Source organism: Stegastes partitus, unplaced genomic scaffold, assembly GCF_000690725.1.
Source record: "Stegastes partitus isolate 25-593 unplaced genomic scaffold, Stegastes_partitus-1.0.2 Scaffold629, whole genome shotgun sequence".
Taxonomy (NCBI): Eukaryota; Metazoa; Chordata; class Actinopteri; family Pomacentridae; genus Stegastes; species Stegastes partitus.
In genome coordinates, this window is record NW_007578360.1 from 1 (window position 1) to 19770 (window position 19770).

Genomic DNA, 19770 nt, shown 5'->3' on the forward strand with positions numbered 1-19770 from the left:
TAATAATCCGAGCAGTTCCAATAGGGTCTTCGCACCCTTTTGGGTGCTCGGACCCTAATAATCACAAGGGTTTCAAAAGGGTCCTTGCACTGTTAGTGCTCGGACCCTAATAAAGAAATCCATGATTGACATTTTTTCACTTTGTCTCCAGGTGCTGGTGATCTCACTGGTGACCCCTTCGGTTACGTCACTGGCGTCTTGGCTGTAATCATCCACGCCTCCTACCTGGTTCTGATCCAGAAAACCAGTCTGGACAGCGAGTACGGGCCGCTCACTGCGCAGTATGCCATCGCCATCATGGCCACACCGGTATGGACTCTCCCTTTTGTCTTTGCGGTGTTCGTTTACCTCCCACTACTACCTCTTCTGCTGTCCTTTGTTTATTATCTGTGGTTATTCTCTCATTGTCTGTTCTGGTCATCTTCTGTTGTCAGGTGCTGCTGGTGTGCTCCGTCATCTCCATGGACGCAGTCAACATGTGGTCGTACGAGGGCTGGAATGACCCTCACATCACCGTCATCTTCACCTTCTGCATCTTCATCGGCTGCGCCATGAACTTCACCACGCTGCACTGCACCTACATCAACTCAGCCGTCACCACCAGCTTCGTCGGCGTGGTCAAGAGCATCGCCACCATCACCGTCGGCATGCTGGCGTTCAGCGATGTCGCGCCAACCGGGCTGTTCATCGGCGGCGTGGTGGTGAACACCGTCGGCTCCATCACCTACTGTGTGGTGAAATACTTTGAGACAAAGAAGAAGAGCTTGTACGAGGATCTCGAGGAGGCGGGGAAGGATGCCACGCTGCCCGGGGAGCCTTACCAAGAGAAGCCACCGCTGAACGGCAGCGGGCCTGCCGACGGATTTGATCCGGGACAATCTGAGGTAGAAGGAGTGTTGAGCAGTGACGGGAAGGCGGAGGCTCCGACGGCACATTTGACTAACGGAGAGGTGTGGGCGGGAGACGGTGGGCAAACAGGCGGAGACGGAGGCGCGAATTCTCGTGTCATGACGGAACAAGAGGTGCTGGAGATGCAGCGGGAGCACCTCCACAAGGAGAGCACCACCCCTGGTCAGTCGATCAGTGACAGCTATGTCGGGGTGTGGAGGTCCATCAGGCACCTGCAGTTCATGAAGAAAGAACCTTTGATCGATAACATGGAGCAGCAGAGTCCGTAGGGCGGGACAGAGACCTCGACAGACTCTAGAGAAGAACACAGGAAATAAAGTCTGCTGAAGAAACCAGCAGAGAAGAAAATGACAGACTGAACCTCCACTGTTTGTCCACCGGGAACCTCTTTTATTAGCTTCAGCAGTGCTTAACAAATGCTTGTTGGTCATGCTGTTGCTGTGATACCTCAATGAAAGCTTTTGTGCTAAAAGCTCAATATCATCGTCCAGGACTGAAGAACCGGCAGTAAAAAGCAAGAAGCAGAAAGTCATTTCCTTTGTTTATGATGAGAGAGAAAAGAGGTTCCCGGTGGAGAGAAGTGGATGAAGAGTTTTGGGAGAAGCTGCCTGTCAGTGATTAATTCTGCCTCTCGTCTCCTTCAGCTCTGCGGCGTGCAGCGGGGACCAGGCAGGCCACGGCGAGCATGATTCGGTTTGCGTCCCCGCTGATTAGCCAGCTAGCCAAACTAAAGCAGGTCTTGTAGAAAAAGAGCGCATCTTGTGCAAACTCAAATATCATCTCCAATCAGGGAAGAGCTGAAGACACCTGAACGTTTGTGTTTTGTGTTTTACCACCTGGGTGGATTCTAACTGGCTGTGGGTGTGCAAGTAACTAGTTGATGGCTGTGTTCACTCTGGGTTTGTATGTTTGACTCTCTAAACGAGTTCTGTGTTTCTGTGTCAGCCCCGTTCTGATGGAAAAAGAATAATAATAATGCGGCATCACGTTGGACTTCAGTGTCATTTTCTGCTCAAACATCTGTGAGGTCATTGAACTTTTCCATCCAACACTGCAGTGAGTGGTGGAATGCAACCAAGCACGTTTACTCAACAACTGATGAAACTGAGGTACAGATTTATGACATTTTGAGCTTCTACTCCACAACAATTCAGAGGATCTTTTTTTTTTTTAACTGAACTAAATTTATTTGGCAGCTTTAGTTACTTTACCAATCATTTTATTGCATTACATGGAGCGTTTACGAAACATATGTTGTACCCAACAGTATGTAATGTACCAAACCAATTAATTTAACTGACAGAAAATTAACTAGCAACCATTTTAATAACTGTTTAAGTAATTTTTCAGCTTTTCAGATGTGAGTATTTCCTGTCCTTTAAGGTTTTTTAAACCATGCTTACCGCTTTTAATGGTTTTTAGGTTTGGAATGCTGGCGGGACAAAAACAAGGATCGTGAAGATTGCGCCATTTTATTACAGGTCAATTTACACTTTATTAAGGACAAAGCTCATGGGGGTCAAATAACAATACAACAAAATACATAGAAAAAAAACTTCAAAACAGTTCCCTGATTATACTCACATCCTCTTACTTAGTAATTGTAAAGTGCAGCATCACTCAAAATAGTATCTGAATACTATCTTTAACTCCCGCCAGCTATTACGCTAACAGTCGTATAGTTGGTGAGATTACCTGATAACATCTCAGCCAGCCTGGAGCATGCTAGCTAGCCACAGTACAGCTGTGTAGTCTGTTTGATGTACATTTTGTCATTTCACCAAGTCTTTGAGGGCTTACAAAAACCTTCCCCATGTTTCTGTGTGCGGTCCAGAATTTGTGTCGACTACGCTGCCACGTCATTAGTGCACGTTTGGCGCTAGTGTGCATGCACAGATTACGTAGATATGACCGATTGCGCATGTATGCAACAGGGTTTTGCACAGTTAAATGTTTCACTATTTTTCTACTCTGCTTGGTAGACTCTGTTGCATACTTAGCACTAGGTTGTAGCTACGTATTTCGAACAAAACCCCATTGCCCCTGTACCATAGTCGCCAGTGTGCTGGTTGCGCAAACTGAAAATTTTCGTCTGCCCGTGGACGTCCATGGAAGGATCTCTGGCAAACTTGGGGATATGATGAAAATTATGTCAAGCAGAACCTAACCCGCGGAAAGTTTAACGCAGTCCTTTCAGCAAGTGCACGTCCAAGTGCGCATCTGAACGGGGAGTATAGTAAAGGCAAAAGTCACAAAGCTAGCTAACCTACTGATGACGCTGAGTAAGCTAGTTAGCTTGGCTGATAACGGGAATAATTTAACTTTGCTTATTTAAGAGACTTATTTGTACCATGTATGAACCAGAAGAGCTAAATGGCAATTAAACACAGCTAACAAGCGACAGCGGGCCACATGGTGAACTAATACAGCCTGTCTGGAGCATACTAGCATGTCACATAAACTAGCTAACGTACAGTCTGTAAGCCACAATAGCAAAGTAGTCTCCTAATGATGGGGAAAAATCTGGTTAGCTTGTTTGCTAACGTTAACATGATTTTTTATGGTTTTGAAGCCATGCCTTAACTGTGCTGTAGGTTGTATACTGGCAGATATGCTAGCCAGCTTGGAGCATGTGACATAACACAATACTAACGAAGGCAAAAAAAGCTAGTTAGCTTGTTTGCAAAAATTAATAATTGAAAACTTAGACTTATTTGCACAATTTGCTCCCGACTGGTAGCTGTAAAATCATTTCTTATTCATGAAGCAGTTAATATGTCAACAAAGGAAAGGTGGATGGTAAAGTTTAATGGTTCAACAGAGATAATGTCGTGTTATAGCGAATCTCGTCACAACTCTCTAAACAGATTTTAGTCCACAGCACAATGTGTGATATGTCAGACCTCCCCAAAGTTGAATTATAGAGCAAACAAGTTCAGTTTTTAATTCTAATACAAATTTCTGCCACTTTAATTCGTGTGAATCGGCCTTTAGAGTACAAATCACATTCGGATGTCAGTGAAAAATATCACAACAGCAACACGTCTTGATTACTCTGACTGCCCACAGCTCTCACTGTAAACAGTTATTGCTATTTTTACCGTCAGTAGAAAATCGTTGCTAATAATTCCTGCCCACAGCGAGGCCTGTGGGAGGCATCCAGCACAAAGCAGTGAGTGGTTGCTTCCTTCATATGTCTTTGAATCCTTTAAAGCAACACCTTGCTGTGGATTATACCTTTCTTATTGCTTTACTAATTCCGTATTTTTAATAAGATTCAGATTTAATGCCTCTAACAGTGATGGAGATGACAGACAGCTTTAGAAAAGGTATGAGTAGGTGGTAGAAGGTCAGGTGGCTTCAGGATCGACTGTTGTTGATCCAGATTGATTGGATGTTGGAGACAAGCGTTTCCAGAAATAAGTTCATGTTATCTGCTTTAAAGGTGCATCGGCCTTAACAACTGGTAAATGATTTTGAGATCTACACTTATTTGCTTAGCTCTGGTTAATAAGCAACTTGTTCCACATGTAACGACGTCGTAGATGTCCCCACACCACAAGAGGCTGCAGAAACAAGCTAATTAAAAAGGGTTAATTATGTTGTAGCAACTAAAACAATAAGCTGCAGCAGAACGCACATTTGAGGAAATGTCAGCACTTATTTACTTTAACTAAGGGACACCACACATGCTTGTGTAACTATGTCATTAGCCTAGCTTAGCATAAAGACTGGTAGCAGGGAGAAACAACTAGCATAGCATTTCCTTCTCAAAATTCAATGTTAAAACAGAAAGGTTTATGTGAGTACACAAGCTGGAACTATGTCTTCTCCAGTGACCTTACAGTGACAAAAGGAGTAGATAAAGTCACTAAAGCCACAAATACAAGTTTGGTCCAATCTGCACTAAAAGGACCCAGAACCCAGCGTTCTGAGTTACACCAGGTCACTGCTGTCTGGCTGTCGAGGCTCTCTGTCCACCTCCAGGCGACAGTTTCTAATGAAATCAGTCAAAATCAGCGTCTCTGAGGGACATGTGTGGGCCGGTGAGCCGACCAAACGTCTAAAAGAATTATTCACATCAGACAGTTGGAGTCAAGACTCCTCCACATGTGGGCTGAACCGTCATGGACAGACGTTTTAAATTAGGCCTCGGTGCTAATGACCACATCTGTTCCAATGAACTGAATGGCAGACGCCAAACTTCTGATGATCTTACATCATCTTCATAGCGGCCATTTCATGAAAGTGACAGCTGATGAAAAATATGGACAAACAACATTGTTTAAAGGAAGCATTCAACATTTTGGGAATTATTTTCTTCAATATCAATCTCATGTCTCAAGTACAAAACTAGAGTCAGGAGGTGATTAGCTTAGCTTAGCATAAAGACAAGAAGCTATAGGAGAAAGCTAGCCTACCTCCGTCCATTTAAAGATGAAAAATAAACTCACCAACTCCTGTAAAGCTTCCTAACATGTTGTCTCTGTGGTTTTTAGAGGAAGTTATGTAATTCCAAGAAATAGTTCCAGCATGTAATTGCACATAAAACTACAACTTCTCATTTTACATAACTGTTTCGGCCATAAAATTAAATTTCAGAAAACTAAAGAAATTCCATTATAATTTCCTTGAACCCTTCAGATGTTTCGTGTGGACCCACAGAGAACCAGAAACTCTTAAGATGTTCTACTTTCTATCCTCTAAATAAACAGAAAGAAACAGCAAATCCTCACAAACAAGATGCTAGAACCAGAGAAACTGAACAATTTTGCTTAAAAACAAACACATAATCAGTTTACAACCTGAAGAATCTACTAAATTTTCAGCTTTAAACGAGATTTGTTAATTTTTTTTTTTCCCCCTAAATCCAGAGTAATGAAACTTTCATGAGTCCACACTTGTGATATTCAGGCTTTTTTTTTCTTTTTTTTTTAAATAACCTTTTAAAAAGCTCCTGAAGCCTCAGAAAACCATACGAAAAACTTTCATTTAATATGATGAGAGGTTCCCTGAAGAAGATTACCAGATAACAGAGAAACAAATGAGACACTATGTTCCTGGTAAAGATCAAAAGATTAGCTGCCATTATCTAGTGTGGGGAATGAATTGAAGGAATGCAAAAAGACTTCTGCTTGTAGTAAAAATACTTGCATATGAGGAAACATCATCGTCTCTTCCTACAATTTTCTGACTGTTGTGGACATAATTTGCTGGTTTGATGGCCACAGTTTCCTCTAAGACCCAGGAAGCAAACACTGAGTGTCATTTAAAGGCAACCTGTGGAGTTTCCTTTTAAACAAATTAAAGTTAGACATAATTTGATGCAAGAGCAGAAGAGCCAAAGCTGCCAAATAAGAAACCCATAGATCCATAACATAGGTTTAAGTTATGCCAGTTACTTATGATGTGATGCGCAGCTGTATCGTCTGTCGAATCAATCCTACATCCACAAAGGTTCTACATCACACCAGTGGCTAAAGAACTATTTCCTCGCTCTAAGCTCTTTGCTCTTTGTCACTTCGAGGTGCGTTTAAGATTTGAAGATTCTCCTTGATGGTAGATTTACAGTGATTTAATCTGAGCAGAGAGAGTGTGAGAAAACACAAGTTTGGATCATCAAACACTTAAACCCTGAGTTGCTTACTAGAACACTAAACACTTTTCTTCCTTTCTGTTTCCTGCTGCATTACCACCACCTGTTGACCACTGGTAGGACTTTGTGCCATATTACCAGCATTCTTCTGTACAAGAAAAACAAAAGAGGAACCCCATTATGGACAATCGGCTCCATAACAGAAGCCAAACAGTCCACAGATTACCTTCAACAGCATCAGTGCACCATCCACATCCATGTAGTTTCTCACCTGAATCCTCCATTTAGCCGTTTTTTTGTATTTAACTCCATAAAGGGAGCATTTATCTTCTCCTCTGCAAACACAGTCTCTCTCACGATGAAAAAGCTCCGGGCTCCTTGAATTGTGTGGAGAGAAAAAGCTGTCAACCTCTGATATTGATTGGTATTGATTTTTCTTCTCACACTCCCCAAACTTCATTAAACGGTACATGAGATGTGGTGTCGCCTCGGGCTGCAGGGAGCAGGGTGTGGGCTGCTAGATGTTGTGTCCACCATTAACACTTGGAAAAAAAAGGATAAATGTAGTTGTTAAAGCATGACGTGCGAATCGTTTGGTGTTCTGGGGGTGATTATGAGTCGGTGGGCAATATGTGACCCAGAGGTTTGACATTGTGACTGATGTGGAGCCTCGTCAAAGGGAAAATATGAATAATTACTTTAATTGATGTGTTTGATTCACAAAAGCCATGAGTGCATGAATGTATTAGAAATGTTTGGTTTTTCCTGAGAATCACTGTGAAAACCTGCTTTAAAGGGCACCGGGGACAAAAGCAGAACATTCACACCGGGTTCCTTCACTCGGTTTGAGGCAGCTGACATGAAGTCACTCCATCTTTCCCTTTAACTCATTGTCATTGCATTTGTTCTGCATATTGCGTAACATCTTCTCTTGAGTCATTAAGTAAATTACAACTGGATTAGTTTATAGTGCGTCGCATCAGCCTCAGTGTTTTCTTGAATCTACCAAAATAATAACAGAAAGTTAGAACGACTGTCTGATCATTCTGATGATTTCCTGGTGAGTTTGCTGGAAAGAAGCGTGTAATTTGATACTAATTTTAGGGAAAATGGAGTTTTCACTTGGTACACTTTCAATTAATTCCAATTAACTGCTGCCATAACCGCCTTCTCTCTGAGTGTTTTAATCAGTGCGCAGCAGGTCAGCTGGAGGAAAAAAAAAAAAAAAGTGAATTTACTCTGAAGACAATTCAACATATGTGGAGATTAAAGTTTCCAATAATCACTGAATAATGAAAATGTGCTTATGATCGGTAATAGAGCAGTAAAGAGCAGAACATGTCTGTGTTCTCTTCAATTAGAGCTGAAGTTCTTTCCTGGAAACTTAATCATCATGTAAAAAAAAAAAAAAAGAAAACAAGTGGCTGCTGTAAAATGCAGAAAACAGCTGGAACACCTGTATGTTTGCTTGTTTTTTTGTCTGTATGTTTGCTTGTTTTTTTGTCTGTATGTTTGCTTTACTAAAAGTTCTCTGGCCTCCAGTGAATGTATTCTACACAAACTGTCACAGTGGAAGCATCACCGGGCAGACCCGCCGGGCACAGGTCCTCCAAAACCCTCCGGCCTCCTGGCCAGAGGATTGGTATGAAGTCATAGAGCTCCAGAGACTCTAACAGAGACTCTAAATGACCCTAAAAAGACTCACAAAAAGACACAAAATGACTATAAAGACACACACAACCATCACAGAGACTCAACCAGATTAAATACAAGACAAAAAAATGACCTTAAAGAGACACAAAATCACTACAAAGAGACACACGACAACCACAGAGATGCAAAATGACTTAAAAATGACATAAAATTACTACAAAGAGAAACATAATTAGACAAAATAACCTCAAAGATACACAACACGACCACAAATGACAAAGAAAAGACACAGCATGGCTAAAAAGACACAAAATGACCACAAAGACATTTAAAACAACCACACACAGACACAGAGCTACGACATAGAGACACAAAATCACACAAAATGACCAACAAGGACGTAAACATCGAAGGAGACATAGAATGACCACAAAGACATTTAAGACAACCACACAGACTCAAAGCCACACCACAGACACACACCAACTACACAGAGACACAAAACTAAACCAAATGACCACAAAGACAAGAAGTGACCACAACAAGACCTGTAATGACAAATGACTAAGAAATGACCATACCATGGTTAAAAAAAGACACAGAAGAGACACAAAACAACTATAACAACACAAAATGACCATAAAGACTTTTAAAACAACCACACAGAGACCACAAACAACCACACAACCACATAGCTACTCAAAATGGCCACAAAGAGACACAAAATGACAACAAAGACTCACAAATGGGCACAAAATGACGACAAAGAGACACACAAAAAGACCTTAGAGAGTTTTAATCAACCATACAGACACCCAAAATGACGACAAAGGAAAACAACAACGCTGCAAAGACACAAACCGACGACAGACACAAAAACTAAACACACAACTCTGTGTGTGTGTGTGTGTGTGTGTGTGTGGTGTCTTTCAGTCCGTCTCATTTGTATTTATAAGATGGACAGCGGTCTTTAAGCGGTCTGTGCCCGGGGCCTGTTTTCCCATCATCCATCCACCCAGAGTCTCAGTTACAGACCACAGTGTTTGACAAAGCGATCAGCGCAGCAGCATGTTGAACGGGTGACAGAAAGTAAATAAACAGCCTGGTGTCATGAAACTGTGAAATGAGCAGATGTCTTAAAAAAAAACAAAAAAACACATGACGTGTGTCGTGCATGAAAAACGAGACACAGTTTCTCTCTTTCTACAAAAAAGTTGTCATGTTTTTGTTGACCAAAATAAAGCTGGTACAATATTTCAAAAAAGTCTGTCGTGTGAACGCTCACGTCGCACCATTCAGCACACTGGCAGCACACTGGCAGCTCTGTGTGGAAAATTTACCTTTAATGTCAAAGTACTGCACATGCTCACTTCACTAGTGTTTTAGTCTGGCAGTGCACAAATAAAAGCTGTATTTCAAAGTAAAAGCAGGTTTCTATTTCTTTAAAGAAACACTGCTGCAAGTTCGCCAACATGGTGGCATCTCTTCTGAACGTACCCGTAACAGATCTTTAAACATGTGGTAAGTACATCTACTCAAGTACGAGACAAAAGCACAAATCTGAGATACTTTTACTGCACTGGAGTATTTCAGTTTTGTGTTAACTGTAAACTTCGTGAGATTTTTCCCGACAATACATGAAGCTCTTCTTTTGTTGTAGCTGTAAAACACAGTCAGGTCATTGATTAGTGAATTTGAAGCCAATATTCAAGCATTAAGCTAATTCTTGGTTTTACTGGTGCTGTGGAGCAGCTTGTCAAAATCACCCAGTCCCTTTAGGACCACAGTGAAACCTGCAGGAACCCTAATGGGACGTCTTAGTCTTTGGTTTTGACAAACGTTAATGGTTTTCTATTGAACAGTCGGTCATATTGACAGCTCTTAACTGACTCGACAGGATGTACATGTAAGCCAATGAGGCGCTCACACTAATTTGCACTGTACTTGTGAGGACCGTCACTGAGCTGTTACACAATATCTTCACTAAAACGTTAAAATGAGCTAAATTTTAATAGTAAATTAACTAAATATTTCATTTAAGGGGCTGATGCAAAACAAGTCTAACAAAAGGCTTTTTTAAAAGAAAAAGATGGACTTTAATAGCTTGAGTAACATAGATTATTACTTTTAATTGGGTAATCTAATCTATGATAATGCACATTTAATAAATTGACCTGTTTCGGTAGTAAAATATTTTTCTGAAATCCAAAGCTGTCAATTAAAAGTAAATTAAAAAGTACAATATTTTCCCTTTGAAATTCATCAATTTATTCAACTTTCATTTAAACTACATCGAGGTGTGGAAACACCAGAGATTCATTTACCATGCAGCTGACTAAGAAAATAAACAAAAGATGTAAACAAACAAATACATAAACATGGATAATAAAAAAAACAAACAATGACAGACCAAGTTAGTAAAATAATAAAAAACATTAATTACAACATTGACATTTTAAAAGCAAACGAATTGCCCGAGTTGCCCGAAGCAGTCCAGCTTTAGATTGCTCTGCATGTTATTCCAGGCTGCAGGTGTGCAGTGGTGAAAACTACACTTCCCAAGATCAATAAAAACATTCAGCACCTGCAGCTTAAACCAATTATTGAAGCATGTTCAGTTGGGGCCCACATTAAAAGACAGTAATGATGCAATGTAAGGGGGTAAGAAAACCAGTGAGGGCCTAATGAATGAATGAAACCCAGAGAAGGAGGGGTCCCCACCTTAGCATTACCATTATAATTACCACCAGTAATGAATCTTAATGCAGTATGATAAACACTGGCCGTGGGCTTAAGAATAGCTGCTGATGCATGCATGTACAAATGTCACCGTAATCCAGAACCGTTACAAGGATGGACACATGATGTTTAAAAGTCAGTTTTCTATTGATACAGACTCCCATGTACTTGTACCATGTAACTCTCTCAATAGTTGTACCATTTAGAAATCAGATTATCAGAAGCAAGATTCTAATAATTTAAAAAAATCCCATATTTGTTCTCATCTGCATTGAGAACTCATTCACGCTTATTGAGTGCAAAGATGAGCAAAGCTGAAGGCATCTGACAGCAGAATGTACATTATCAACACTACAGTACAAAATGGTGTCATCACCATAGAGATATACATTGCACCTGAATACAGAGAGGACATCTATATAAAGAGTACAGGCCCCAGGATTGAGGCTTGCGGGACGCCTTTTGGAACTCTACTGAATTCTGATGTAATATTTCTGATGGCCACACACTGCTGCCTGTCCATGATATAACAGCGGAACCATTTTAAACTGTTTTCATTAAAAACCATGCTGTGAAGTCTTTTTAAAAGATAAATTTAAAAAATGCTGCACAGTGTTTCTATCTGTACAAAGTTGTAGTTAAAAAAAAACAAAATTAAAACAAGAGTGGCTGCAGTAGTAGTGCCGTGTTTTTCTCTAAAACCCAAATAGTATATACTGTAAACAGAAGTGTAGAGACAAGTACAAGTTGTACTTACTGTATAACAATGACGTAATAAGAAAAAAAATCATTAACTAATTTTAGACCTATTATTACTTGTTATTTATTAGAAAGGGATTTGATTTTATAATACTATGAGACTATGACACAGCTAATTATCTGTCCCATTCATTTTCCTCCAGAGATGGAATGTGTCCAACTTAATTTACTTCCAAATCCCCTGCTATTGAAGTCGAGTTAAGGAGTTTGCTACTAATGCCGATATTCTTTTTTAAAAATACAATTATTTAAATTAAAACATAGTGAACACATAAACGAGTACATACAGAATAAAAAGGTTAAAAAAAAAATGTTTAAAACTACAACGACCACAAACCCCAGTTTCAGTAAGTGAATGCTGAACTAGTCTCTTCTGGCAGATTTGGCTTCATTGATTCATTCCGAAGAAAATATTCAATGAAATCAACTGCTAAAGCTTTTTTTTTTTTTTTTTTTAAATCTGTGAAGAAATGCCCTCATTGACCTAACAACTGGTCCTCACAAATATAGGACAGCAACAGTGCACACACATACAGAGGCAGTGCATGCTGGATGTAAAATGATCCTCCAGCGTGTTGTAAGACACTCGGAGAGGAACACAAGTTCAGAAACAGGATGGGTTTTTATTTGCGCAGTGATGTTTTACATTAATTTTATTTGTTCCTGGTGAGGCGATCCATCGGCTATTCAATCTAAAAAGTAAATTGAAAATCCTGTTTCTTTTCACGCAAACCAACTTCTCCAGTGGGATGCTGATTGTTGTGCTGTTTGTTGGGGGGAGGAAACCCTATTTACATAGGTGTCTCTATGGCGATTATGATGGGATTTCCTCCAGGAGGCATCAGTGACGGACGAGGTTCACCGCACAGTATACAAATGGGAAGATTCCTGGAGGCCCGAGGACACGATTAGATTATTGTATTTATGATGTGGTTCATTATGTCACATGAGCTGTTGTGTGCTGAGATGTGTGTGTGCGCGAAGAAGAAGAATCGTTCTCGCTCTCTGAAGCTAAACCATTATGGCGTTAGAGATCGTTATTATCCTCCAGGGGGAAAAAACAAACAAGCATTTCAGTCGTGTTTTCTACAGTCTTTGTTTGAACCACCTCCTGATTTAAGCTTTGTTTCTCCTACTTGTGCTAACTGTGAGAATAAATCATGACTGAAGATTGGATGTAATCCACAGCTGTGATGAATGAGCCTCTGTTGATGGACTGACCTGTGGACTGCTCCTGTTGGCTTCATTGGGTTCAGGTGTCACTGCTGTCCTCAACCTGAGAGCCTCAATGCTCTGAACCTGAACAGCGACTTTAAGTTCTCGTTCTGTGCCTGACCATGAACTTGCAGTCTATCATTTGATGCCTTTTTAAAAAACTCTATTCAGGACTTTTGGGGTCTTTTGGACCCCCAGGCCACTTGATTTAGCTGACAGGTATTGTTTTGTTTTTTGATTTTTTGTTTTTTTTAATATAAGAAGAGGGACACTAGTCTTGCATTTGTAACCAAAAATATTTCACCTTATCAGAAAGCTTATCTTTGTATAAAAGTCTATAATCCAATGGACCCTAAAAGACATTCTACCTTTGGCAACATGAAAGTCCTGAATAGAGTTAAAGTGTTCTTAAGTGTTTTACAGTCTTCCAATTGGAGCGGTGTTGCTAAGTAGAGGAGCTAAAGATTGTGTGATTCCGCTATAACTTGCACGAAGATTCCTTGATGCACCTTTGCGATGGCGGCGGTGAGTTCAGGTGTTGTGTGGTTTGGCAGAACACCATGTTGTGTTTTCCCAACCCAACAACTCTGAGTTCTGCTGCACTGCGGCGTGAGTCTGCTGAATAATTTGCATCAGCACGTTTTTTAAGACCTTGTGCAGTCGCAGTAACCCTGGCTTCTAACTTTGAGAGATTTTGACCCTATTCGCACGGGACGAGTATTACCTGAGGACTTCTGCTAATTTGTAATAATTGCGGAGGTCATCTTAGCTATGTCCATAACTTGTAAAACAATGAATTGTTTTGGTCAGGCTTTCTGTTTTCTCCACTGTTTTCTGCCTCTTTGCAGCCTGAGACTCATGGAACAGCATTCTGGGTGCAACTTTAGGACAACAGCATGGAGACCCATTTGTGGAAAACTCAAATCCTCAGAAGAGCAAAATCTGGAGGCATGATTAGATGGAGGACATGGCAGCACTTGGTAAGGTACGTTTTACTGTTATTGTTTGGGGGGCCTAATAAAATCCTCATTTCCAACCTCAGTAAAGTCACGTGATGCACTGACTTTGCTCATCCTGTGTGAATGTGCAGCAGCAGGAGGTAATTTCTCCATCACACGAGGTCCCCAGGTGATAATAGTCCTGTGTGAATAGGGCTTTAGCTACTACAAAATGTTCCAGGTGACCTCTGCCAAACCTGCATACCATTATTAAAGGCTAATTCCAGTCTTTTTACACCTGACATATTTCCCATTAATGGGTTGATTTGATTTAGCTCCTCATCTGTGGACTCCGCTTCCAATAAATATGGCTGACCATCAAATTGAAATGATCTGTGACCGTCATAATGATCAGTGAGGTGATCCCCCATTACGTTTAGCTGCTGAGTTTCCAGAAAGTCAGACTCACACCGATGAATATGTCAGTGATTGGGTCAGGTGGGAGGTTTCCCTGGATGGAAATCCCTACGCAGTTAAAAAATCCAAAGTGGCTCATTTCTGTGTTTGCGTTCAGTCAAGTTGAAAACAAACGTTTAAAATGATCCATGCATTGAGCCATAAACACACACAGTTTAATAAAGACACATCAATGGAAAATACAACAAGTCAGAATGATCCGCTAAGCTGGTTTAAAGTTTATCCAGACCAGTTCTGTTAAAAGCCACATTTCAACTCACTGCCATCGCTCCACACAATATAATACAGTTTGTGATGTTTCCTGGAAGTCAGGCTAAAACACACACTTCACATTTTTTCTTCAAGATAACTCATTTTATGCTCAACACCTAATAGAAGGAGCTGTCTGTGTGTTCCACTTTTGATATTGTACATGAAAGAATGAGATGTAATGTGAGTTAGTGCTTCTCTCACTACTACATTTCAACGCTGAGTTTAAAGGTGCTGCTGGAGGAGGAGGAGGAGGAGGGATGGAAGACAAGCGAGGAACAGGGAGAAAATTGTCTGGCTAAGAGGCCCACTCAGCACTTCACTTGCTGAAAAAATCCATCCGAAAACTGTCCTTCAAACACTTTAGCGGGACTGCAGCACACACACAGAGACACGCACACACCTGCACATAATGGTACAATTTGCAGGTTGTCTGAATGCCGATAACAAGCCATTTGCAGGGAAAGAAGTGAATGAAGCCATTTGTTGGGTTGAAGAGGACGAACAGTTTGAATGAGAGAATGACGAGAAAAAAAAAAAAGAAAGGGAGGGAAGGCAGGTGTAGTGGAGTAAAGAGGAGAACGCATTCGACACCCTGCTTTTCAGAGGAATTGAATTTGGCTCAGATTCATTTCTGCACAGGCTTTTAGAGCCATTTTGGGATTAGTTTTTTTGGCTGTGTGCTCAGCTTCCTGTAGACCAGTTTATAAAAATGGAAGGCTTATGTTAAGAAAAAATGTTTTAGGCACATGATAGCTTCTAGAAAAGTCAGGGCTTAAGCAAAGGAATCTGTTTAGTATAAGATCTATCGCAAAAAGAAACAGAGGTATTTATTTATAACAAACAGTGGACTACTGAGGCTTATTTAGATGACAAAATGCCGGAAACTAAAAATCTATAAAAATAAAGCAGGGAATCTTATCGCTTGAGACATAATTTAAGTCGTCACGCCGCTACAGTTAAAGGACCCGGAGCATTGTTTGGATTTGAAAAGGAACAATAATGGTGAAATTGATGAAACGTGGCTTTCAAGGTTTCATGTTTAGCTGCACATGTCGGTAATGAAAAACTACTGTGAACTAAAAAAAACATAAACTAGTAAATAGAACACCTACGTCAGAGGAAGCCTTTAACAGCATCTTGTTGTGTTATCGGGATGACAAAAGTTGTCCAGTTAACTGGGCTACAAAAAGCAAATGACGGCAAAAGCCAAGCAGGAAAAGAAGGTTTCTGAATTCACAGTGTGAAAACATTTTGCAAACATCTTGTGAACAAATCACAGCTGGGTTTGGGAGTAAAGCAACTCAAAGACATACGGTTTTGCACTTTATCTTCATTTAGGTGTTTTTAGAGATCGCTTTGAACTTTTTATCTGAAAGCAGTAACAGACAAGTTTTTTCGGTTCAACTCATTATGAAGTAAACGCTGATTGCACAACATAATGGCCTGAGAACACTGACACCGATGGCATTGAGATTGCTTCCCTATACGCCTCGCTTTCGCTGTGCAATTCTGTTTGCCACTAGGTCCGAAATCTCCCAGGAAAACGAAGGCTTGATTAATGAAGTGTGTCTGCAGATGTACATCCAAAGCAGGAGGAGGACAGCAGTTTTATTTTCTACAATAGCTATCAGGAGCTTTCCCCAGGTAGCTGAATTGGCAGACAATGGAAGAGCTTGAGTGTCGAGTGGAAGGCAAAGAAGGCAAAGAGGGAGAGCGACAATGAACGTCAGATGGGCATTCGCTTGATAAAGAGAGCTCAGGGACCTGGGAGGGTTTAAAACTGACATTCAGTTGGTGTTATTTCTACAAGATCAATAAGAAACAAAACCTGCTTGTTTGTACAACGGGCTGTTTTACTGGGGTTTATACTTCGAAGTGGGACTCTGATGGTTCTTTCTTTGGACAGCAGTCAGGCTATTAGCAGTAGACATGTTGCTAACACTACCATTAGCAGCTAAAAAACAAACCAGGAGCTTCTTTCTTCAATCTTGTGGTGATTGTTTGACGTCCTGGTTGGTAGTTTCAAAGCTCTGAGGACAATGGAAAGCAATTCGGTCTTTGCAACACTAACACTGATGCAACTTGGAAACACCGAAACCACTCATGGTGGTTTAAAATTAGTTTGTTGCCACCAAGTAGCAACTTTCCAGGTTGAAAAAAAAACAAAACAAAAAGTTTCAAAAAGTGGAATTCCTCAGATGGCCACTAGAGGCTTGGCTCCATAAGTGAGTCAATCCCCACAGACCCTTATGGTAAAATCTCACCTATACGCCACAAACAAACATGTTTACAGCCCTGTACAAAAAATGATTTCGAGCTCTAGAGCTAATTTTCTCATCCATGACAACTGTGCAAAGCTCACAAAAAAGGTTGTTAAATAATTTTGTTATTCAGTTCAAATACGATGAAACCAGATTGAACGTGGTCTACAGTGAAGCACACAGTCAGTCGTACATCTCCACAATGACAATGCTAACATGCTAATGATTAGCTGGTGTAACATTTCTCATGCTCACCGTCTGCATGTTAACATTTGACAATTAGCAATAGCCACAAAGTAAATCAAAGTGTCAGAAAAGATGTTTTGATCCAATCATGAAAGTCTGAGGATCAACCCAATTACTACAACAGATCCTGAGTGGAACATGGCTGTGGGCTCCAAATTGTATAAAAATCCACCCAACAGCCGTCATCCAAAACCACAGATGCAAACCTAATGGTCAGCAGGATTCATCCTCTGGGAAACATGAATGTCTAAATTTAATGACATGACAATCCACCCAATAGCTGTTGAGACAATCTAATGTGAATCTCATGGTGCCTCTCAATAAGAAGTCAGAGGATTACTGAAGTCAGTAGGGTTCATCTTCTGAGAAAAACAAATATCTATTTGGAAGTCTCACACTAGTCCATCCTATAATATCTTGGTGTATAGAAAGCAGTAAACCAAGCGACTGATGTGTCCGTTACCTGAGTCATGATGCTATCATGGCTAAAAAGCACCGAGCGACAAAGAGAAATAAAATGCAAAACTAAACAAGGAAATTTTGCATATGTGACAGAAAAGAAAGTGTAATAAAGGTAATGGAGCAAAAGTTCTGCTGCGACTAATGAACTAAAGGGGTAAGGAGATGAGGGTGCATCCTGTCCAACCTCCAGCAGGTACACTGAGGTAAAGTATTGATTGGATGGAGAGCATTCAAAGTCAGAGTTAAGGCGCATCAGCGGTAATGTTGCCCAGCCGATGAGCTGCAGCAGCACTCTTCACGCTGAGTGATTTCACACAGTTAGCAGCTACAACATGAAGACGTAGTCATTTCAGTGACTCGCCTCTCAGCCACATTTTGTTCCAGAGAGGAAGCAACCTTCACTTTGTACAAGTTAAACACTCAGGGGCGTTTAAGTCTGATGGGAAATCTGCAAATGGGCGACTTTAACATGAGTTTGCATGAAAACGAGGGTTTTGTTTGTCAGACCGTTCTCTCTCGTGCTGACACAGAGAGCGGTCTGTCTGCACCTCAGTATCATTATGATATGAGGGGACAAAACCCCACAGTGGGCTTGTGTTTCTTTTAGCCAATCACAGTCAAAGATAATGCAACCGTGCTCACTCACAATCGTAACAGAGAAATTGTTTTGGGGGAAGGTGAACACTGAACACTAAAATTCACTGAAAAAGACAAGCCGGGCTCGCAAGTTCTAGACGATCAAATTTTCATCTAGAGATGCATATTGTTTCTATGAGGTGTCAGAAAAGTTTCAGGACTGGTGTCACAAAAAATATATTTCAAATCCAAACAAAATTCCCCTTCCAAGCCTGGAGTCTAACACACTTCCCCAGCCTTCTCTGCAACACTGCCATGCACTCCTGGAAGGATTCTTCAGGGATCCTCCACAGCTCCGTCATTACAGCCATCTTGATGTCGTCCACGTCTTCTAAACGGTTCCCCTTGATGACCCCCTTGAGCTTGGGGAAGAGGAATAAATCCCACGGAGCCAGGTGGGGTGAGTAGGGAGGTTGCTCCAGCACGGTGATGTTCTTCTCAACCAGGAACTGTGGGATGCTCAGGACGTTGTGAGCAGGTTGTCATGGTGAAGCAGCCACGACTTGTCCTGCCACAACTCTCGCCTCTTCTCATGCACTGAACGAAGCAAACACGGCAGGATCTCTCTGTAGACGTGCTGGTTGATGGTCTGAAGGGTAAAACTGGTAGTTTGTAGCTAGGGTTTGAAATATATCTTTTGTGACACCAGTCCTGGACCTTTTCTGACACACCTCGTATGTCGTGTATGTTGATATATCCAGTAGCGAAGTAGATTTTAAAAACAGTAACACGTAGGTAGTGGAAAGCAATGAAAAAGCTGCATGAAATCTTCGGCCAATGGCAGGTTTAAAATCTAAAATCTGCATCCAGGGACACATTTTGCTTAGACATAAAGCAGAAGTTCATCTACGGGACAAATTGATGGATTATAGAGCAACTGGTAAAGTTCCTAAGACAACGTCTGGTAGCTGGAGTAACTGTAACAGGAGCAAAGCACATGAGCAAGATGGCTTTGTCACACAGTGTTGTTAATCACATGTCCTCTCTATCTTTAAATCGCACTTAATATGACCTCCTACTTTAGCCAGGAGTCCCAACTTGTGACGCAAACACTAAAAATGCACCCTCTTTTCAGGAACTTTGCAAAAAGACAACTTTGTCAGCTTGTAATGAAATAATGTGATGTGGATGTTACAGAAGGAGGCTCCTGAAATTGTACAAAGCTGAAGGGTTTGACACCAAAGTGGAAAAAGGGCTCACTGGGAGAGGTCACGACCGAGCAGCATGTCACATTGTACCGTCTGACAGGCTGAAATTACAACCACGGTCAGCTGTCTGATCACATCACAACCCTCTCACAGAGTAACGTCTGATACCGTAGTGAAACGTGGGTGTATGTTGTGTGTGTGTGGATGTGTGTGTCTTTGCTGTGTTCATTACAGGCAGCAGCATCCAGCAGATAATGTCTCCATCAGTTGGACACACATCATCGGCTGTGCGCTGAGCTGTGAGCGGCTCAATAGAGCCGACACCATTACACACTGCATCAATAACGACAGGACGCCCAGATACAGCGGCACACTAACACAGGAACAGGACAAAGACACGAACCCAAATAAATATGATGGTTCCGGGAGCCGCGGGCTTGTGGAGGCCTCCCTCATCCCTGCTTTGTGGAATCAAGACG

At 41.2% G+C, this 19770-nt stretch overlaps 1 protein-coding gene across 1 annotated transcript; it reads left to right on the plus strand.

Annotated features, from left to right (window-relative positions):
- Nucleotides 1-151: 151 nt before the first annotated feature.
- Nucleotides 152-1895, plus strand: slc35d3 (solute carrier family 35 member D3; the record flags this gene model as incomplete). The annotated part of the gene is made up of 2 exons (XM_008289667.1): nt 152-309; nt 435-1895. Coding segments are annotated over 2 exons (902 nt in total), but the record flags the coding sequence as incomplete, so codon positions are not given.
- Nucleotides 1896-19770: the final 17875 nt, after the last annotated feature.